Source organism: Aythya marila (genome assembly GCF_965140915.1).
Source record: "Aythya marila genome assembly, chromosome: 1".
Classification (NCBI taxonomy): Eukaryota; Metazoa; Chordata; class Aves; order Anseriformes; family Anatidae; genus Aythya; species Aythya marila.
The window spans coordinates 205,532,519-205,552,893 of record NC_139042.1 but is presented as its reverse complement, the minus strand read 5'-3'; the positions used below and the strand labels follow the sequence as shown (position 1 = coordinate 205,552,893).

The 20,375-nt window shown below is 44.7% G+C and overlaps 1 protein-coding gene across 2 annotated transcripts in view; it reads right to left on the bottom strand.

Moving 5' to 3' along the window:
* The window catches only part of EXOC4 (exocyst complex component 4), a gene marked incomplete at its 5' end in the record, with an annotated part of 369,114 nt that overhangs the window by 40,803 nt on the left and 307,936 nt on the right, over positions 1-20,375 (bottom strand). For both annotated transcript variants that reach the window (XM_082751522.1, XM_082751523.1), the window contains 2 exons: positions 7,318-7,496; positions 17,557-17,712. In XM_082751522.1, the coding sequence (XP_082607648.1) occupies positions 7,318-7,496; positions 17,557-17,712 (335 nt within the window). The remainder of the gene's footprint in view (positions 1-7,317; positions 7,497-17,556; positions 17,713-20,375) is intronic.

Sequence of the window (20,375 nt, the reverse complement as noted above, 5' to 3'; positions counted from 1 at the left end):
ACGCTACCCAGAAGAGGGACTTAACATCTTGAAATTATTTCAGGATAAGCCACATTTGTGTAACATGTGGCCAGCTCATGATACGGAAAGAATGAACTTGCGATTTGTAAAACAAATCCTAGACACAAAACGAGTTAACTTGATCAAACACGTTGAAAGGCAGAGATGGGAAGGGATCACCCCAGGACACTGGCATCTCCCTTAAGACAACGTGTGCACAGCTATGAGATAGGAAAGACCCCACGGATGACTGTTTTATGATGGTTCAGACCAAGTGAGAATGGGATTTACTCCCATTTTTAGCATTTTCAGAACAGCACTAATTGCTCAGGTAGTGGAAGAGAGAAAAAAACAGTATTGGAAAATGAGACTGCTTAAGAAGCTAAATTGGAAAGCTGTCATTTAGACTAAGTTATATTGAAGCAACTGGAATTCATCAAATGATACAAGCATGCAAGACTTATCTTTTCAAGTTAATGGCAGATGTTTTACATTTGGAAGGAATTTGGAGCGTTTTCTGCTTTGGAAAGAAATGCAGTTTTGCTAAAATAATAACGCAACAGCATTCGCTTCTCCCGTGTGAGGTCAGGCACGTGTTGATCACCTTTAAGCTGGCTTTTAAATAAGGTTCTCTATTAATAGATCTCTACAAAAAAAAAAAAAAAAAAGTTCTCCATGAGCAATCAATACAGCAAGATGTGTTACAAGCTCAATGACAGAAAAAAAATAAGCTCCAACGGGAGAGAAATATAGGCACATTTAAGAGCTGAATTCAGTTCATTAGAAACACCAGGGTTAAACACAAAGCCCCGTCTGAGTTCACCACCGCAGTGTGGCCTGACTATGAAATGAAAGGCATCAATTTTACCACCGCGTCGGCCCTGATTTTCATTTGTGCTGAGACCCCTTTGCACCACTCCGTCAGCAGAAAGGGGCCTTAAAGTGTAAATTACAGCTCCTTTCCCCTGGCAGAGTGGTATAAAGGGGCTCTGCCATCAATTTTAAAAGACATCGCTTTCTCAAGTGTTGCGGGATGCTTTCTGTGAGCTATCAAAGCCTATTTCAGGACGAGGAGGCACGCTGAGCCAGGCAAAGGGGAGGCTGACCTCTCGGGTGCAAAGTGCTCCAGGATAGTCTTGATCCTATAATGGCCTTCACTAACCTTTTCAAAGTATTTTGAGATCTATGGCTGGAAAATGCAATGCAAATGCTCAGTATTATCATTAACAAGAGCCAGCCAGTGACAAAAATCTGCGGGATTTGGTAAAAAGCTGTTGCACAACCCATTTTTCTGCCCCCTGCTTTTGAACGAAACCGTGGCTGCTGCAAGTCTGGAGGGTGAAATGCTGCCCTGCCCATCCACAGAAGTGGCAACGGCATTTTCCACATGTTGCCTTTTGATTTTGGGGTGAAATCACCCCTACATGGGTGAAAAAACAACCTGTTTAGGAAGCATCTGCAATAAGGAAGCAAAGAGGCTGAATGCCTTTGTAGGCACCTTAGAAGGGCCAAATTCTCTCCTTGCCAACCCTGCAATGCCCCTACACAAATCCCCTCATTTTGTAACACCCTAAACCCAAGTGGCAGACCAAACTACGTCCATGGCAAGCCAACGATTCCTAAACTTTATTATTGATGTCCTCATTGTGATTTTACTTCTAAGCATTTCTGCCATTGAATCTGGCTGGCACATAAACCCACAAAAGACGAAGTTTGGAAACCAGGGGATGGCAGTGCAACGTGGCAGTGGGAATTTCAGGAAAACTGAATAAAGCAATAAGAAACTCCACGTGACCTTTCTGTACGTTGTAAGGCACAATTTCAATTAGGGTGGATGTAAAAATAAATATATTAAAAAAAAAAAAAGAATCCAACGGGAAAGGATTTCCTGAGGAGGAACAGGAGACATTTATCTACCAATCTGCATATTGGCATGTGCATCACTTTGACGTATTGACAGCACTTAAACACTGCTTTGGCTGTCACAGGGTGCGATGGATGGCAGAGGGGCTGGGTGGGAGGTGGGAGGCAGCATCCTGCCCGGAGCTGTGAATCTGCATCCCCCAAATACAGCTCGTGTAAAACAAGGGGAGAACTGCAAAGCCACGTCTTTCCGACTGCCTGTGCAAACCCCATCCGGAAAGGGAGCGTGGCATTTCCCCATCTCTCATTAAACCCACGTGCAGCTGGCTTAACCAACCAGAGTAATTAGCTCCGTGTCTAATGCAAATCGTCGCAGCGGAGACCTGGCTCTGCCAGCAAACAATTGCAATTTATGTCTGGGAAGAAACAGCTTCGCCTTGTTGGCTTTGCTGTGGCTCAGCTCTGCGGACAGCAGCAGGGTTTGGATGTCCCGGTGATGGAGCCAGCTCTTAAAGGTCTCCTGTGTATCCCCCCTAGCACCAGGGTGCTTCCCCCATAGATGGGCTGCAGGCGTTAATTCCGAATTTGTACTCACGTTTGCCCTTGATTTATGTAGGGTTCACTTTCTAGTTTCTGCCACTGTAGACAAATGGTCAGCCTGAAGTCTATTTGAAGCCAGGGTTGTGCAGAAGATTTTGACTCTTTGCTTTTTAAGGAAGCTTTGCTTCTGTGCCAACTTTTGAAGGGCAACAGGAGACAAAGAGGAGCAGGTATTGAAAACCAAGAGCTTTGACAACAGTCCAAGTAATCATTGGTTTAGATTCGCTGTTAAAAACAGTATGTCTTAAGTCCCTCATGCTTTTGAAGCTTTTTGCTAAGAAAAAGGATAAATGTGCATGCATGTGTGTGGTTTTCAAATACAGCAAGATTCTCGCTTAATTGCATAAATCCAGGACCCGGGATGCTACAAAAAACCAACAAACTTCACAGAATAAAAACACTCAAGACTTTTTTTTTTTTTTTTTTTCCCATTTCTGTCTTCATTTCAACACATTCCTGACCCAGCTTTTCCTCTTGTGATGCTCTTTGCTGGACCTCCCTACTTTGAATGAACACGGAGTTGCAGGATCCATTTCTAAGGAGTCTTAATTTGTAGATTAAGGACATGACTGGAGGAGATGTCTTTCTGGAGACTACTGCTGGAGTCCTGTTTTTGTAGCTCAGGCTGCCAAGGTACTAAAATTGCATTAAAAATATTCTTCATTAAGGATCAGAAACAGAAAGCACACACAGAACTTGAACACAATACACTGACCAACCTTTGGGTGGATGCAAGAGAATCTGTTTATCTGTAAGTATTTGCAGGCACATGGTACACGTGCAAAGACTTTACTTCCAATAAGCCATCTAGAAGAGAAAGATGATCTTGTTTCGTGTAAGCTCAGGAAGAAAGTCATCTTAAAACCAGTGTTTAAGGCAGCCAGTTGGTACCTGCTGACTACAGGCATCTGAAGTCACAAGATGCCAAGAGCCAGCTGAATGTGAAAGGATAGCTGCAGCTCCACTGGCTAATGGCTAATCTTTTATCTTCCTACCTGCACACAGCAGGCAACCACCTTAAAAATGTAAAGATGGGCCCAACTTCTTCATCATGCATAATAATTCACTCTTTGTAAAATATTCACAGGGCTTCAGAAGGCTGAAGCTCCCCGAAGAGAAAATGTTGAGGGTTTGTTGTATCTGCCCAGGGCAAGGCGGAGAAGCAGGAGAGGAAGTGGGGAGGAAACCCGACTTCCATTTTCACATAAAACCGACTCCAAATTGACGTGACTTCCTCAGTTAAATTCATCCACTTCCAGCAACTTTAATCCTTAAATTGTTATTGTTAAAAAAAAAGAAGTTTGTATTCCCTCAAAAGACAAGAGAAAAAGAAAATGACTTTGTCATATCTGACTGGTTCAGAAAATATAAAATCCAATTCTGAAGCAGTGCAGATAAGGGAAGAGCAATGGAAGAGCCATCAGCTTAGCAAACACTAAATAATGAAGAATGCAGAGACTGCCCAGCATGATAAAACACTCTATTAGCAAGACTGTTTTTAAATGAGTGATAATTGTGGCACATCCACAGCGAAAGGTTATTGAATTTTTATCTGTAGTAAGGGGCCTTTTGACAGCCGAACCAAAAAGCCACAGATGTATAGCACCCTTTTTAGGATTTCCCCAAACACTTCCACACCCGACCAGCTCTGCCTTGTGGTTTCTGAATATTTGCAGCTATGGCCATAAATTGCCAAGGAAGCTTTGCTGGGAAAGCTACCAGCTTTCTACAAGGAAGGAAAATGGGGCTACTACTACTGTGTTATGGACTTTGGGATTATGGTTTTTCTGGTCCTGGTCACTCACTGAGGGCTTTGATGATGCCCTGAGTGAGGCTGAGATTTAACCTCACATTGTTGGGACAGAAAAGACTGTGCAGATGACTAACAGCCTGTCAACTCGGGTATAACAAACCACAGATTCCAGTTGTATTGAACTGAAATACCTGGGTTTCACGTGGGCATGCCTTAAAAGCAAAGTTACTGATGCCGAAATGATGAAGCTGGCTCCACTTATGGCAACCCGAGTCTGAATGTGGTGAGCTTCAGCGAGTGGCAGAAAACTCCTTCATTTAGCTTTACTTTGGGTCATTTTATTTCCCTCCCTCCCTCTCCCCTCACTCTCATTAATATGCTGTGGCTTGCAGCAATCAGATTCTCAGAAATTCAGATGATCAAACCAGCCCAGAAAAGAACAGAGTAACTCGCATGACAGCCGAGCGTTACGGCATTAACATTGTATGAACCTTGGAAACAATAGCTGGTTTGCCTTTTTCCTCCTCCTGCTCAGTCCAGGTGGGACAAAAAAAAAAATCTCATCTTGTTTTGCCTCTGTTCTTTATTCTTTATACGCTTCCCCCGGAGAATCGCACTCCCCTGTATATCAGTGGAGCTGGCTGGGTTTGTAAATACCTCTGACTTCCACCACCTCTGCCCCACAGCATCACTTTTTACTTCTCCCATACAGACTGCAGTCAGCTCTATTGACGTTTCATTTACGAGAAATACTCCACCAGGTTTCATTTATAACCAGGAGGTCAACAGCCTCTATCATTTTCTAACGCGGCTCCTTCTTCCTCCTGTTTCAGATATTCCTGGCATTTGTGTACAGACATTTTAGCGCATTGGTATGAAGTTATTACAAAGGAAGATGAATTTTTATTGTCAGGAGGATGCTGACAAGTAAAGTATTACACTTTATACTTTTATTTTTATTCACTGCTGCATTGTAACGTCCTCTCAGAAGCTTGAAAGTCATGCTCATGCCCTTTTATGTTTGGAAAACATTGATTTTTGAAAAAAATTGAGTTTCAACTAGAACTGAAATTATGAATGATGTTTTTATTTCTAACAACTTTGACTGTTGGAGCGTAACTCCTCAGCCCCCAAAACTCCTCTGGTTACTAAAGTTCTGGGAATAAGTATTTGCCTATTGAATTTTAATAGCGTTTTCCATTGGGTTTTACTTTCTTTTTTCTTTTCTTTTCTTTTTTTAAATTTTAATCTTGTAAAGTACACACCGTGAGAGCCCAGCAGTTCTTCTTGTCACTCAGGTATCCTCCAGAGCTCACAGTAAGGGTTATAGAAATATTAAAGCTACCCGTGGTATTTTACATCTTTAATTGTTTGCTGATTGTATAATCTTAATTATCCTACTGGAGCCCAACAAATGGATCAGGGACAGTTGGATCAAAGAGTTCAGAGGTCGTGCTCTAGAGCAGATATAAGCCTTAAGAAGGACTGACCCTCACTCACCCAGATGATGCTGCTGCTCTCCTACACAGTCAAATAAAGCCCGATACTATGAAAGAGAAGCTGTGTTGTCAAGGGGCAACTATTTTAACTGAGATGTAGCACTAAGACTTTTCCAATTTAGCACCAGCAAATTTCCTCCATCGCTTCCCCAGAAAACAGGGCAGAAGTGATTTTTCAATGCAAAACCCACCCAGAAGCTGAGAAGATGTGGTTGCCCCCAGCCCTCCTGCTCTTAAAAATGCACGGCCACCTCACTGGGGTCAGTTTCAGATGCAGGACAACTATTGGGAATGTGAGGTGCAAATCCCTGGCCTTGTGAAAAGCTCGGCTCTGTGCCAGCTGAGTTAATAAAAGCAGAGGTGCTAAGAGATGCAAGGAGATGGCACACATTTACACGTGCATCGTCTTAATTCTTTACGGCACCTGTTGCTGGCCACATAAGCAAAACTTTCTGAAAGTGGTAAGACTACAAGGATGTGGTATTGGTATGGTAGCGATGTCTTTCTCTTATCTAAATCTGTTGTAAGCAATCGGAGCACAGCTGGGAGAGTGCACTGCTGGAGGGCTGATGAGCCACTGATTTTAAAGGATGGAGAAGAGCAATAATCACACTTAGCTGCATGCCGTGGACTGCCTTGCTGCTGCTATGCAACGTGACAGAGGCAGCCAGCAGGTCAAAGAAACCACCTTTGGTATGCCACGCGTTCTGATCTGTTGACGTTCACTGTGTTGAGGCACGCGGCGACGTGCAAACAGCAGCCCTGTCATGTTGCAACTGGCCTATTATTCTTAAAAAACATTTTGTGATTAAAACAGCTTAATATGTTTTAGTAGAAAGGCTTCAAGGCTTCAGTCAGGCAGCAGAGGAGCTGTGGACTCTTTGTGCCAAGCTCTGCTTCTGGGGCACAGCCACAGCCCTCCTCTGAACATGACCCTGGGCAGACAACACCAACGACAGTGATAAAAGGAGAAGCAACACTAATCACGTCTCCAGCACTTTCCAGACAGAAAAAATCACTGTTCTCAGGGGAGAGGAGTGAAAGCTGGAGCACAGAGAAGTGAAATGATCTCACAAAGGTAGTGCGGGTGATCCCTGACAGTCAGGAGCAGAAGCGGTGTCTCCAGGCTCTCCCATCTCTGCCCTCCTTGCACCTCGGTTCACCAAGGGCTGCCTCTGCAGGCTGAGCATCAGCGCCCCAGTGACACGCACGTTAGGGCATTCCTCATTAAGAGCTGCTCAGTTTCTCCGCTGAATTTATAATACCTATATTTTTAAATATTCAGCGACCGAGCAACGTTTTAAAGAAAGCGAAACCCGTCTCAGCATGGATACCTGCTCCTGTGGAGTGTCATTAGCAGGGACTGCTGAAAAGCTTGAGCCTTGAAAGACCCAGCAGAGCTTCTGCTGGAAGTGATGCCCTTGGCACCATCGCACCGTGCCCCCCACCACAGCCCGAGCAGATGTCACACCACGGCGTTCACTGGGAAGAAAGAGATGGAGCTGCTTTGCTTTCTGCTCTCCTCTGACAGAAACCCTTTGAAACCAAGAAGAAAAGCCCACGCCTGCTCCAGTTGCATAATTATATTGGTTTCCATCTTACTCTGGGTGGCTGAGAGGCTGGAGAAGGCTGCCTTGGTGCGACCTGCTAACCACTCCAGGCTCTCGTGCATGTTGGCCAAGGCCTTCAGGTCGCTGACGTCCCGCAGGATCTCCTGTTGGGGGATGAGCTTGTCTCCCAGGTTGCCGATGAGAACTTCAGACTCTTTGCCGAAAGCAGCCCTGAAATGCAAAAACGAAGCCAGCCTCAGAAATAGAGCACAGGGCCAGCAAGGGGGAGACGGAGAAGGTCAAACCACCCAGAGCAGAACTGCTCCAGGGCAGGATCTTGAGCTGGTTGTCTCGTGGAGTTTTGAAAGTCTCATCAAAGTGAATAAAATATGCTGCAGTTCATGACACGACTATCTCAGGGATTTTTTTTTTATATCATTCCCCCTGCATTTACAATCTCAGCATTTCATTTCATTCCCACAGTTACAAACCTGATCCCAGTCAATCCCCACAGCCCTTTCCCCCACCATTGACACCCTTCCCAGGCGTGCAGCTCCTTCCGTGTCTCCTTGGGGTATGTACAGATATGCAGTACTTTTAATCTTCCCTTGTAAATCATCTCTTTCAATCTCTGAAGCAAATTTGTTTATACATGCATCACAAGAAATCTCATGTGAAACTTGAGGGCTTATCACAACAGACAAATAAATGATTTTCCACATTAGCCTGTGCGTTATTTCGCTTATAGATAGCACCTGGTGAGAAATGATGACCAAGATAAATGTGCTTACCCCATAAAAATGAAAAATCTCTTTCAAGGAGTGTAAACGTTCCCTCCAGTCTCACGCTCCATCTTTTGCATTGAGATTTAACTTTCCCAATCCTCATGTCCACGAAGAGCTACTTTGGTAAACTCTTTGCATGGCAAATACCCCCAAAGGGTTTTGCAGGTAGGAGATGGTAGGTAGGTAGGATGGCTTTTTGAGTGCCATTAGGACAGAGAAAATCACCCAACGGTCCCTACGTCTGATTACAATAACTCCTGGATGAAGCCAAGTGCATTTTATTGAAAGACTCCAAGCGACGGCACATTTACCATGGTCCTCGGTACCCTGTTCCCATCATTAGTTGCTCTTTTTGTTACGCATTTGCATTCCACTTTCATTCAACTTTGCAAACCTCCACTTCCTGTCATTAGCTCTTTTATGAACTTACAATGAGGAATCACGCTGCTGAGCATAATAACTGCAACGAACTGCAGCAAAATAATCCCATCAGTGGCGTTTTATACACTATCTAAGCAGCTTTATTGCCAGCATCTCGCTAGATTTGTGGGACTTCACTGTCACTTGAGAAAAAAAAAAAAAAAAAAGAACAACGCTGAAATGGTTTTAAATTGCTCAATGGAAGTCATGAGAGGCAAAAAAAAAAAAAGTCTTCATTAAAAAAAATCTCTTTGAGGATTTTCTTCGTCTTGACAATACAAACTTTGTTGCCTTAGGCTGTGTCCTGGGTGCCATGGTTTGAGAGGAACAACCTTACCTCGTGGTTGTGTTTGAAGCTCAGCCACAGGTGCATCTCCAGCTCCATGGAACAGGGCAGTGGCAGTTCAGCTGGCCTCCCTCTTCACTAGTTGGGGCTAATTTTGATCTGTTCTGGCTACTGGAAATAGCTGAAGTCCTTTCTGCACTTCAGGAAAGGCCTTAGCAAACTTCCCTGCTTGGGCACTTGTAAGATATTAAGAAAAGGAAAGAAAATATTTAAGAAAATACTAAGAAAAGTTTCTTTATTAAGAAACTTAATAAAGCTGGACTTGATGATCTTGAGGTCTCTTCCAACCTAGAAATTCTGTGATTCTGTGATTCTGTGAAAAGGCTCCAGGCAAGGGCATCCTGAGTGACTGCTGCGAAGCCCAACCCAAGGCTGAACTGCGTGGCCAAGCTCATAGCCAGGCTTAAGCATTTTTTCTGCTGTAATTCATTATCATTCATTCAAGCAAAATGTGCTATTGGCTTCCGCAGTGGCCACAAAACAGCTCATTTAGCTCTGCCCACCTACAGACACCCAGATACTCTCTTCTGCTCCTGGGGAGTAGAAGACATGTCAAAGATATGCTTTTTCCACCCAAGCTGAACCATTCCTCTTGATCTCCGTGGTCAAATCTCACTGGCAACCGCATTAATCGCCCTGAAAAGTGAAGCAATGAAACATTTGGTGGATTTCTACCTTCGCTAACATGGCTTTCCAATACAAAATGCAGCAGAGAAAGCACTTGGTTGTGAGTCACCATCCGAGAGCTGTGAAATGCGGAGTCACGAGCGCGCCGCTGCCCACAGCCGCGATTACAAGTTGGGTTGGAGCACGGGGACGGCTCTGCTGCCTTCCCACACACCGAAAAAGGTTTTGGCACTGCTCTGGGTGGATGCCTGGCCATGAATAATACAGTGCTTGCCGTCAGGCTGCAATCTATATAACACAAAGCAGGGTGTATTTCCTATTTTAACTCCCCTACAAATCAGGGTTTCTAGGGAAAGCGATACTCTAAAACGCTGTTTGCGACAAATGCAATTCTGACAGTCTCAAACGACAATAAGTTTGTGCCAAAAAGACAGAAAAAAAAAATATATATTTTTAAATACACATCCTTGACTGCAGAAACCTCAACTCCCTCTTTTGCACGACCATCTATACCGGAGACAACCTTCAGCAAGTAACTCTCTTCCAAAAGATGACTTTAAGGGGTTCTCGTGAATTGCAAGAATTTAACTTGAAGCCTGCTGTTAGCAAACGCCTCCCTGAAGCAAACTGTTGCTGTTCCGGATGCATGCTTGAGTGACTACTCACTATGTGTTGCTTTATTAAATTTGCAAGGCTAAACATTTAAGGGTAAGGATATGACAAAACCAAATCATCTGAATATCCAACCTTAACTCTGCATATCAGGATAGCATCTTCAGCCCTTTGATTCCCGTATGGTTTTTCAGCTGTACTTCATTTTTTTCTGGTCACTTTTATACCTGTAAGTATCTATCTAAGACAGAGCTAGAACCTATGAACTCATCTGTAACCACTTTACGCATATAATTTACAAGTTTTTGATGGCTCAGTGGGTACCTTTGGTTTGAATTACGATGATTATGAAAACCCAGATCCCATCCTACCTTAACTACCTTAACTATCCTTTGGATTTTGCCAAAGCTTTCCAAAAGACAAAAAAAAAAAATCCTTCAGATTTTGTTGAGCACTCAAGGATGAAATTTTGAGCTGTGGAGATGACATATTTCAGAAAGCAAGAAACCCACACAACCAAGTGGTTCATGATGGAGTGTTTTATGGAACTGGAAGAAAAGGCAAGGCTCCACGCTCCTGCAGGTGATTCAGGTATGTACATACTGATGCTCAAGGTTAATGTTGGTTAATTGGCTAATATTACATATCAACTACACCGTGAATGAAGAAAATTCAAGCACATTTCTTCGCTGTCCAGCTGCTCCTTTGTCAGAGCCCACTCTTTGTTATAACTGTATTTGATGCTAGTGCCACAACACTTCATCACCTTTTGGTCGCAGTTCCCATGGGATTTATACGTGCTTCAATAGGGTTCACTCTTAAATCTCTGCTTTGTCAGACAAGGCCAGCTGCACCAGCTATGTCCTTGGATTAACAAAGCACTTCATTTTGTTTCCCTTTGTTAAGCCATCCATTTCTCTCTATTTTTTTTTTCCAGCACAGTGACCAGCAACGTTATCAGCACCAGATCCGTTCTGTTCCCGTGGATACTGTTTGGGATGCACAGCGCATCCTTGGTACCATCAGGGATGGGGAGAAGTCGGGGTCCTGGTTTCCAAGAGGGATCTTCTGCAGACAGTTTGGCTTCCCCCTCCTCTCCTCCAGAAAGCAGGAGCACAGCTGATGCATTTTTGGGATGAGTTGCTGATAAAATTAAACAACCTATTGAGCTAAACTGACTGGAAACACAGGGACTGATGGCAATAGACGAGACTTCCCCTCATCTCTATTTCAGCCTATACATGGGAGGACGGGAAACTCGTACACCAGGGCAGAAAGGCCAGGGAAGAGCATATGGGATAAATGAGGATGACCTGGGCTACATTTAAGGCCCTCTGCCCGTGCCAGAGCAGGGCTGAAAAGCAGCCAAGTGTCCGCATCAGTACTGCAGAATGAGGAAGGAGGTCTCAGAGGTACCCTTGGCAGCAGCTTTATGCTCGCTTACTGCTCCTCTCCTTTTTCTCTGCCAAGAAATTAGCTTCAATTATCCCTTCTGCAAATAAGGCCGAGGACACAGATCACTGGGAGGGATTGTGGAGCTGCAGGAGTGGGGAGGACAGCAAGAGATCCTCCTAGGAGTCCCCCCAGGGACACAATGACCCGATGAGGACCTCCTGTTCTTTCTCACACCCTTCAGACCACAGACCTCAGAGGGATCCTTTCCCCTGAGCACCGGCTTGCAGAGGAGAAGCAACAAAATGGATTTAAACCACAGCTGAAAGCAGCAGGCAGAGCTGTGCCTGTATAGGAAACATCCTCAAATTATCTGTTGAGCTGCGAACAGGACAAAGATAATTTGTTTTCTATCCCTGCATTTTAGCCAGAGAGTCAGCTTGGGGATTGTGCTTAAAAACTGTAGATAAGGAACTACACAGGCAGACAGATTTCCCCTGAACCAAATCAAAGAAATCCCTATTATGTTCTTATTTATAAAGAAAGAGAGAAAGAAGTGGTTTGTTTCTTCATCTCGCACCAGAATTTGTTCAACACTCATCAAGAAATTGCGCGAGCACCAAAACAAATAAACCCACGTGGGCTTTCCCTGCGGAAAGGAAGCCCTCGGAAATGATTCGCTGCTGCAAGAACAATAAAACCCGGCCCAGTATTTCTACAGAAGCTGTGGTTTCACTCCTTTCAAAGGTTCAGCACCTGAAGGTATTTTAAAAATTCAGCACGTGAGGACGTTTTTTCGCAGCGCATCCAAACAGCGTTGTAGCCGTGATGAAAAGATGCCGCAGAGCATCCTCGGCGGCTATAAATTCACGCTGCCAACCTACGGTGCTCCGTTTTAAAGGACTGAAGCTCTAACCCAGCCTCAAAACGACCCAGATTTGAGGTTCGCCGGGATTTGCAGAGCCTCAACAACAATTTGTGCATCTCTATTAGGGACCGGAGCGATCGGCGCCAGCACTCCCAGGCAGCTCCAAATCTCTGCTGAGAGGTCGCAACACCGTCGAAAAGCAGACAGCGCTAATTGACAATTTGAAGCTGTAGCACCACGCGCCATCGTCTCGCTTAAATTTATTTGAATATTCTGGTCTTGTTAGGTTTGTATTATATAATTTATCACAGCAGACAGGGAAGTGTCTCGGAGTATATTGTGTAGCTCTAATGATGTGATTTAACGATATTAAATCTTGTTCAAGCAGGAGCTGGTGTTAAAGCTTTGTGAAGGAGCTGGAGCTCCCACGTCTCTGCTCTGCCTTCCCTCTCCATCCCTGCCACGCCGTGTAGGGGTACCCGGGAAGGGACCTTGGTAAAGCTGAGGTATATTTTAATATTTCAATAGATATTGCAATTTGTAGGATAAATCAATCTGAAGCTGGGAGATTCTTCCTGGATTCAGGTCTGGAACACACAGAACCCTCAACTGCCCCCTCCTCAAACTAATCAAAACCCCCAAAACCCAACCCAAATGTCCCCAAACTTCTTTGTCTTCATAAGACAAAGGGAAGATCCCGTGAAGATCTAGGGGCTCACTTTATTTAATGCCTCTCACACAAAACTCCTGACAGCAACAGGATTTAGCGTCAGTTGTGCTCATGCTGAGGCCATTTGGTCATGTTTTTCTTAAGATCCAAGGAGAGATCTAGAAACTCATTTCATAGATAGGAGCAGACTGTCATCAAATGGAAATGACTCACACCTACGGCACACCCAGATTCATCGTCCCAGTAGAGGAAAAACGTCTTCAAAGTCTGCTGCCAATCTTCCAAGACCGTTCTTTCCCCCTTTAGAAGTGTTGTGAATACAATAAATAGAGCCTGGGAAGTTGGAGAGGGAGGCCTTTAATTCTTGAGAGAGAAAGGAACAAGGAAAGAAAGACAGGAAAGCCACGGCTGAAAATGGGAAGGAAATTAAATTTGAAAATGGGATTGAAAATGGGAAGGAAATTGAAAATGAGAGGTAAAGAAAGGGAAAATTCATCCATGAAACATCAGGGCTTCAGGCATCAAAAGGCAATACAAATAACGGAAATCTCCAAATATAATGTGACAAAAAAAAAAAAAAAAAACAAACATCAGACAGCAGGTGGAACAACCTAAGATCTAGCTTTTGACTAAAACCTTCACCAGTGCCTCCTGGCTGCCAGAGAGGTGGAAGAAGGGGAGAGCCCCCTACCCCAAGGCAGGACCTGAGCTCTGTGCCTCTCTTAGGCCTGACATTTTTGTCTTTTCCAACAGTGAAAGATCTCCAATGCAGTCCCAAATATACAAGCAGGCTCCAGTTTAACACTGGAAGCACTGGCAGGGGTCAGCATTGCCTAAATCAAGGGAAGAGAAGAGATCCTATTTAAGCAGGGATAGTGTAACTGTCCTGAGCAATACCATTTGGGAGAATTTGGTGAAGGATCTGCTGTTGCACAGGTATCCTTTCACACTGTTTGAACACCCCCCTTCCTTTTGGTGCAGAGCGACTGAGGATGAGCATCTGCAGGTGAACGGGAGATGCAGCAGGCAGCTGGAGCACTCTGCAGGCAGGGTTATCCCCATTAGAAAAAGAAAAGCAGCGAAAAGAAAAGGCTTGTGGTACATGGAAACACTGAGAATGGGGTTTTTAGACAGTTACATCAGCCGTAGCCTGAGAATCTGATCCCAAGTTTGGTGTTCAGGAGCCTGCTGGAGTCAAAAGGTGACATGAAATGGAATCACTCCATCCTCCTCCTAACACGGATTTGGCATCTCTGATCTGCAACCATAATAATCTGTGTTGGGGGGTGATGTTTAGACCACCTTGGGGTTTCCAGGCAGATGTGTTGCCCCATGAATTGCCAACACACCTTCCTCAGCTGCCCAGACATGTAACTCCCCTTGAGTGCAGCATGTCCTTAGCCCCTGTCACCCCTTCTGCTGCAGAGTTGCACCAAAAACGAGGAATTTCTGCTACAACTCAAGTGTGACCAGATCTGAAGCTCTTTTTACATTGCTTTCCGTCGTCAAAGGCAAACCTGGAAATGATACATCTCTGGGTTTTATCACCAACATATCTGATTCAGTAATGAACTGAAGGCTAACCTTTATAAAGCGATAAGGGCAGCATATTTCACACTCGCCCCAGTGCCAAATAGCCTTCAGAGCTTTAAAAACTAATTATACGAATGGAGGCATGACTTTTCTTTTCCTTTCTCCCCTTGCCAAGTTCCGAGCTACTATAATATGCTCAATCAGGTCCCTTTGTCTGGCCAACCACACCAGAATATTAATGGAGAGATTCTGCTAGTAGCTTACTCTGCCTTTTGACATCTATTCGCAAAAGAGATAGTGGCAGGTTAAGACAACAGAATCAATCACTGTCAACACAGATATGCATGAGGATTTTTTTTTTTCGCAAAGGCACTGCATTTGGATTCTTCCTTTTAATTAAACAAATGAGTTCCAGGAAACCCGAGGAGGCGGAGGAGAAGAAAGCAGTGCACTGATGGCTCCTCCTGCCACGATCCAAAAACTAGTGGCAAACTTTCAGGACCTATTTAATTCAGCAACGTTCATAACAGGATGCTGCCGAGTAGTTCGAGCCCTGCTGTCAGCCCTGTTTTTTGTCCAGACAGAACATGCTCCCTCGTTTCACCAAGCTTAAACCTTCCTTTCCAGCAAAAGGATGCTTAGTCCTGTCCCTGGTAGCTGAGGAGCTGGGTTGGTGAATGCAGGTGGGTTTCTACGTGTCAGTGTTTTCAGTAGATTGTATGACTCAAGTGAGAACAAAATGAGCTCTCCCAGGCTCTCTCATCACAGAGATGACCCTAACTGAGATATTAATTGGGCAAGACCCATTTCCCTTTGGCTCCGCAGCAGCCTTCAGGTAGTGATAGCTAAGGCAGAATTATTCCCAATTCTTCAGCAGTGCCAAGAGGGAGAGAAAGAAGCAACAGCGGCAAAGAAATCATGTTCCTTTGTATTAGGAGCAAGGCTGAAAAAAGTGTGCATAAGTGGAAAGAAGATGACAAAAAATTGGACAAGCAATTAATTTTATTTTTGAAGCTTTCGGGAGAGACCTATTCAACCATGCACAGATTCTTGAAGAAGTTTATAAGCCATGTCGCTTACCATCAATGGCTAAAACTGGCCCAGACCAATTATTATCATTTAAATTGATGCTACAGGAGCATTCAAACAGCACTCTGAGGAACTGGGGCTTAATACATGATGCTCTGTGCAAACAGATACTGAGAAAAGATCTTTGTTCTACCATCTAGGCTAAAAAAAAAGGCAGAGTACAGGAGCTTTTCTCGGGAATTCAATGTAGATGACCTAACAGGGCTTTCTATTCTAACATCTCTGATACAACTTCAAAAAAAAAACTTCAATTAATAAATAGTAAAAAAACAATATTGGAATAAAATGCACATTAGGAGCAAAATACTGGCACTGCTATCATCAGGCTGAGCTTGGCCATCAGATTTAGCCTGGCCAGGAATTTATGCTAGCAGGTTACACTCAGGTGGTAGTACCCAGCTCTGTATCCATGGGAGCTCTGTTGTCCCGTGCTGATGGCTCAGAAATCACAGAAGGAGCCAGGAGGGCATCCCAGCACCCATCCATGCCAAGAAACAAAGGAGAAATCTGATGGCGAAGATGGAAGTTGGAACCAGATCCACAAATCTCAAAAAACAAACAAACAAACAAACAAAAACAAACAAACCAACACAAAGACCTCAAGGGCTTTGCAAATGATTCTGTGATTGTATGATTCTTCCAGTGTCACTGAAGACTTTTTAAAACACTGGCAATGCTGATTGCCATACCTACTGCAGTACCCACAGCAGTACAAGAGAGCATTTCTGCGACTAGATGTATTTTGTACTTTTTTCGTTCCTCTCTCTAGACTGCATCATCTTTATGTTATTGTGCTTGCAGTCAGTGAATAAGTAAAATGACAATCTGGGCAAATTAGACTTTAATTTTCAACAGCTTCACTTACTCCTACTGTTTTATAGCCAAATGCCAATCAAGGATGTGATGAATAGTGATGGGGATGTGTAGACAAGCTTTTTGACTCGCTGGAATGACAAAAAGGGCCCGTTTCTTCAGGATGAGCCAATGATTCAAAGACTAAGAGATTTACAGTGTGCAAGGAAAGGCAATCTGCCTGTGTACAGATTTCCACTTGCCTAAAAAGAAAAGGATGAAACAATCTTGTTTGGATACAGAAAGTTGCCTCTGCATGAATCCCCTCTGGAGGTACCACTGCTTTTCAAGACCGGTGAACTCTTGGCTCTCCTTAATAGCTGCTGGGCTCAGGGTGGAGGTGAAACACCACCGGGTCCCAGCTCAAACAGAGGGCAGCTGTGGTGACAACACCAGCTCTGGGAATCCCTGCCCAGCACAGTCAGTTGTCCCCACTCTTAGGTCACAGACTGGTGCTCTCTGCATTGCATGGGTCACCAGGGTAGCATCATCAAGCACCACGAGGATCTGCCTGAATTAAAAACAACCCTTTAATCCCTTCCCCAATCCCAGCCACTTTCCTCACTTGTTTCACAAGCACATTTCTTCAAAGAGCTGAGCCTGAACAAGCAGGAATAGTCAAGAAGTGCAGGAAAGCAGTAAGCTGGAGCTGCCACTGAAGCCTCCTTGCTGACCCGTGGCCTCCCTCTCTTCTGTTCCTGCTGCATCAGAGCAGAAGCTCCACTTTCTTCTTTCTCTTGAAAGATAAAGAGCTGCAGGATGGTTTAGTTATCAATCCATCATGAGACAGGCGCTGATAAACAGAGCCCAGACACGTCTCCAAACCAGCACATTTCCCTAATGGTTTCTTGTTACCATCAGCAGAACGAAACACAGGCAACGTGCAGGAAATTCTCTGTTTGGCAAAGCTGGTGCTTCCACATAAAGGCATGTGGACTTAAATTTTATTACTCCACTCAAGGAAAAAAACACATCTCAAACTCTTCTCATACCTGGATACACAACAGCCACCGCAATTACTTTGTTTCCAGAACATTTTACCATTGTTGCCGCTGTCTTTAAAACCCTTTTACAACTTTGGCTATAAAATATGTTACCTTATAAAGTCTTCCTCCTCCTCTCTCTTGGGTCTCAGTTGCTTGGGCTGAGCCATGTTGCTCCAGTTGGGCAGAGATTTCAGGAGCCTGCTAATGTCGTCATCCTTAGCCCAGGAGGCGCTGATCACCAGCTTTTCGTCCGACTGCACGATGCTCCTGTGGGAAAGCAGCAGCAATCGCATCAGGGCAAAGCACTGAATCACAGAATCAGAGAATATCCCGAATTGGAAGGGACCCACAAGGATCATCAAGTCCAACTCCTGACTCCACACAGGTTTACCCAAAAATTCAGGCCATGTGACTGAGAGCACAGTCCAAATGCTTCTTAAACTCCGACAGGTTTGGTGCTGTGACTACATCCCTGGGGAGCCTGTTCCAGTGTGTGACAACCCTCTCAGTGAAGAACTTCTTCCAGATATCCAGCCTGAACCTCCCCTGTCACAGCTTGACACCATTCCCTTGAGTCTTATTGTTGGTCACTAAAGAGAAGAGATCATCTCCTTCCCCTCCACTCCCCCTCATGAGGAAGCTGTAGGCCGCCATGAGGCCTCCCCTCAGCCTCCTCTTCTCCAGGCTGAACAGGCCCAGTGCCCTCAGCCGCTCCTCGTACGTCTTCCCCTCTGGGCCCTTCACCATCTTGTAGCCCTTCTCTGGACACTCTCCAATAGTTTCGTGTCCTTATATAGCAAACTGTACTCTTCACGTGAATCTACACTTATTAATTAAAATCGTTGTCACATACAAATGTGCAAACCACACAGTATTAAAGAATGGGTCCAAAAACTAATTCAGCAAATAGGTGGAAGGCACAGCAACACAAGTGGACACGATACCTCTTCTTGCAGATAAATAGTGATAGGGCTAGAGGGAATGGCCTCAAGTTGTGCCAAGGGAGGTTCAGGTTGGAAATTACAAGATATTTCTTCTCAGAAAGAGCAGCCAGGCACTGGGACAGGTTGCGCAGGGAGGTGGTGGTGTCACTGTCCCTGGGGATGTTCAAGGAGAAGTTGGACGTGGTGCTTGGGGACATGGTTTATTGGTGACATTGGTTGGACCAGATGATCTTGGAGGTCTTTTCCAACCCTAATGATTCTATGTTTCTATGACACAAATTCCTCTCAAGCTCACAACTCTTGATGCACTTTGATAGAGTCTCTCAAGGGATAAATGGCCATATTGTCCCCTCCTTTGAAAAATCACCCAACTTACCACCATTTATACAACCGGAGGAGGTCATCCTGTGCTATGAGAGCGAGGAGGCAGTTTCTCTACAGCTCATTTCTTCTCTGCAATCTCAACTGAGCCCGCCAGCCGCTGCTGATTGTGCTGTGCCTGCAGTGTGGAAACCTGCCCAGGCAGACCTGGGTGGAAGCCACCAGCTCACCACACACCAGCTGGCCCCACTTGGGGAGCAGGTCTGAAGCAAGTAAAGGAAACAAAGGGTCCCCAATCTTCTCTCCGGCCATCCAAAACATCTGATAATAGTTTTCAGCTTAATCGTATGTACGTGTGAAATCGAATCAAAGATCACAGCATATTCCAATTATGAAGGTTTCCCCTGTTTAATATTTTTGGCAATGTAAGCGGTCTGAAATCCTCACCGGCAATTGCAGGAGACAAAAGGGATGCTCTGCGTGGAGGAGTCAATTAGCTGCCTATTTTTTGAGTTGGGATTGCTCATGAACAACCATGAGCACACACAGCATAGTGCTCTTCCATGCTTGCTATTTCACCAGCACACCAGTGAGCTGAGAATCCTCTCCCTCTCTTGGGTTTTCAGTAAACTGCAAGGATCTGGGAAGTGTTTTTCACCCTCTTAGAGAAGGCAAGTGGGAATTAGGGGTACTGGTGTTTCCTTCTACATCCTATCACCAGTTTCCTTCACTGGCGAGCCTCATGGTGACCAAGTGGACTGCTTCTCCAGCCCAAGAAGAAGCAGATGTTCCCTGCAGTGGGCAGCAGTGGGATTATTTTTTATTTTTTTTTTGCCTTCTGTAATGGGACTATGGCAAACCCACTGAAAAAAAAGAGTATCTTGACAGACGAAGCAGCTGAAAAGACAAGGTCTCAGAAGTCCTGTTCCTACAAAGAAGCTTAGCTGCAGACTGAAAACACAATAAGCATCTCCACCATACTCTAAGAGATGGATCTTCTTCTACTAAGGAAAAATACAGAAAACACCCTGGACCTGTGTTTGCCCCTCCGACACCCACCACCCCTTGCTCAAGGCATCCAGAATTAATGCATCTTTGCTGTGTCCTACAACGGGAGGGGCTGACAATGCGCAAACACTGGACTGATGTTTTCCTGTTGCTGTCCCCCAGACAAACTGGCTTCTGCAAAGAGGGCAGAAACTTTGAGGATGGAAAAGATACAGAGATTCAGTGCTGGCTCTGTCAGCTGAGAGTCACTGGGTGCTGTAGTATGAATGTGTCTGTGCTGGCTCAACCTACGTCAGCTCGATCTGGACCTCACAGGGGCATTTATCAGGCTGCACACTTCTGGATGACACACATGATGGTAACAGGGTGGTCATGGGGCACACAGATCGTCAGAGCTCACTGCCATTCAGGTGGTGATTTTGGGAAGGGTTGTACAATACAGACCCTGAAGGTTTCTGAAGGGTTACGTGGATTAACCAGTCTCGTTTTAAATCAACTGAAAGGCATGTTTTGTCAATAAATAGAAATAAAAGCAACAACACACTGAGTGTATGTGTTTGGAAAAGGAAAAGAGTGAAAATGGCATCGAGATCTGAGCCAACACTGATCTATCGTGAAACCGAGATGACTTCTTTTCCCACCAGCACAGAGCAACCT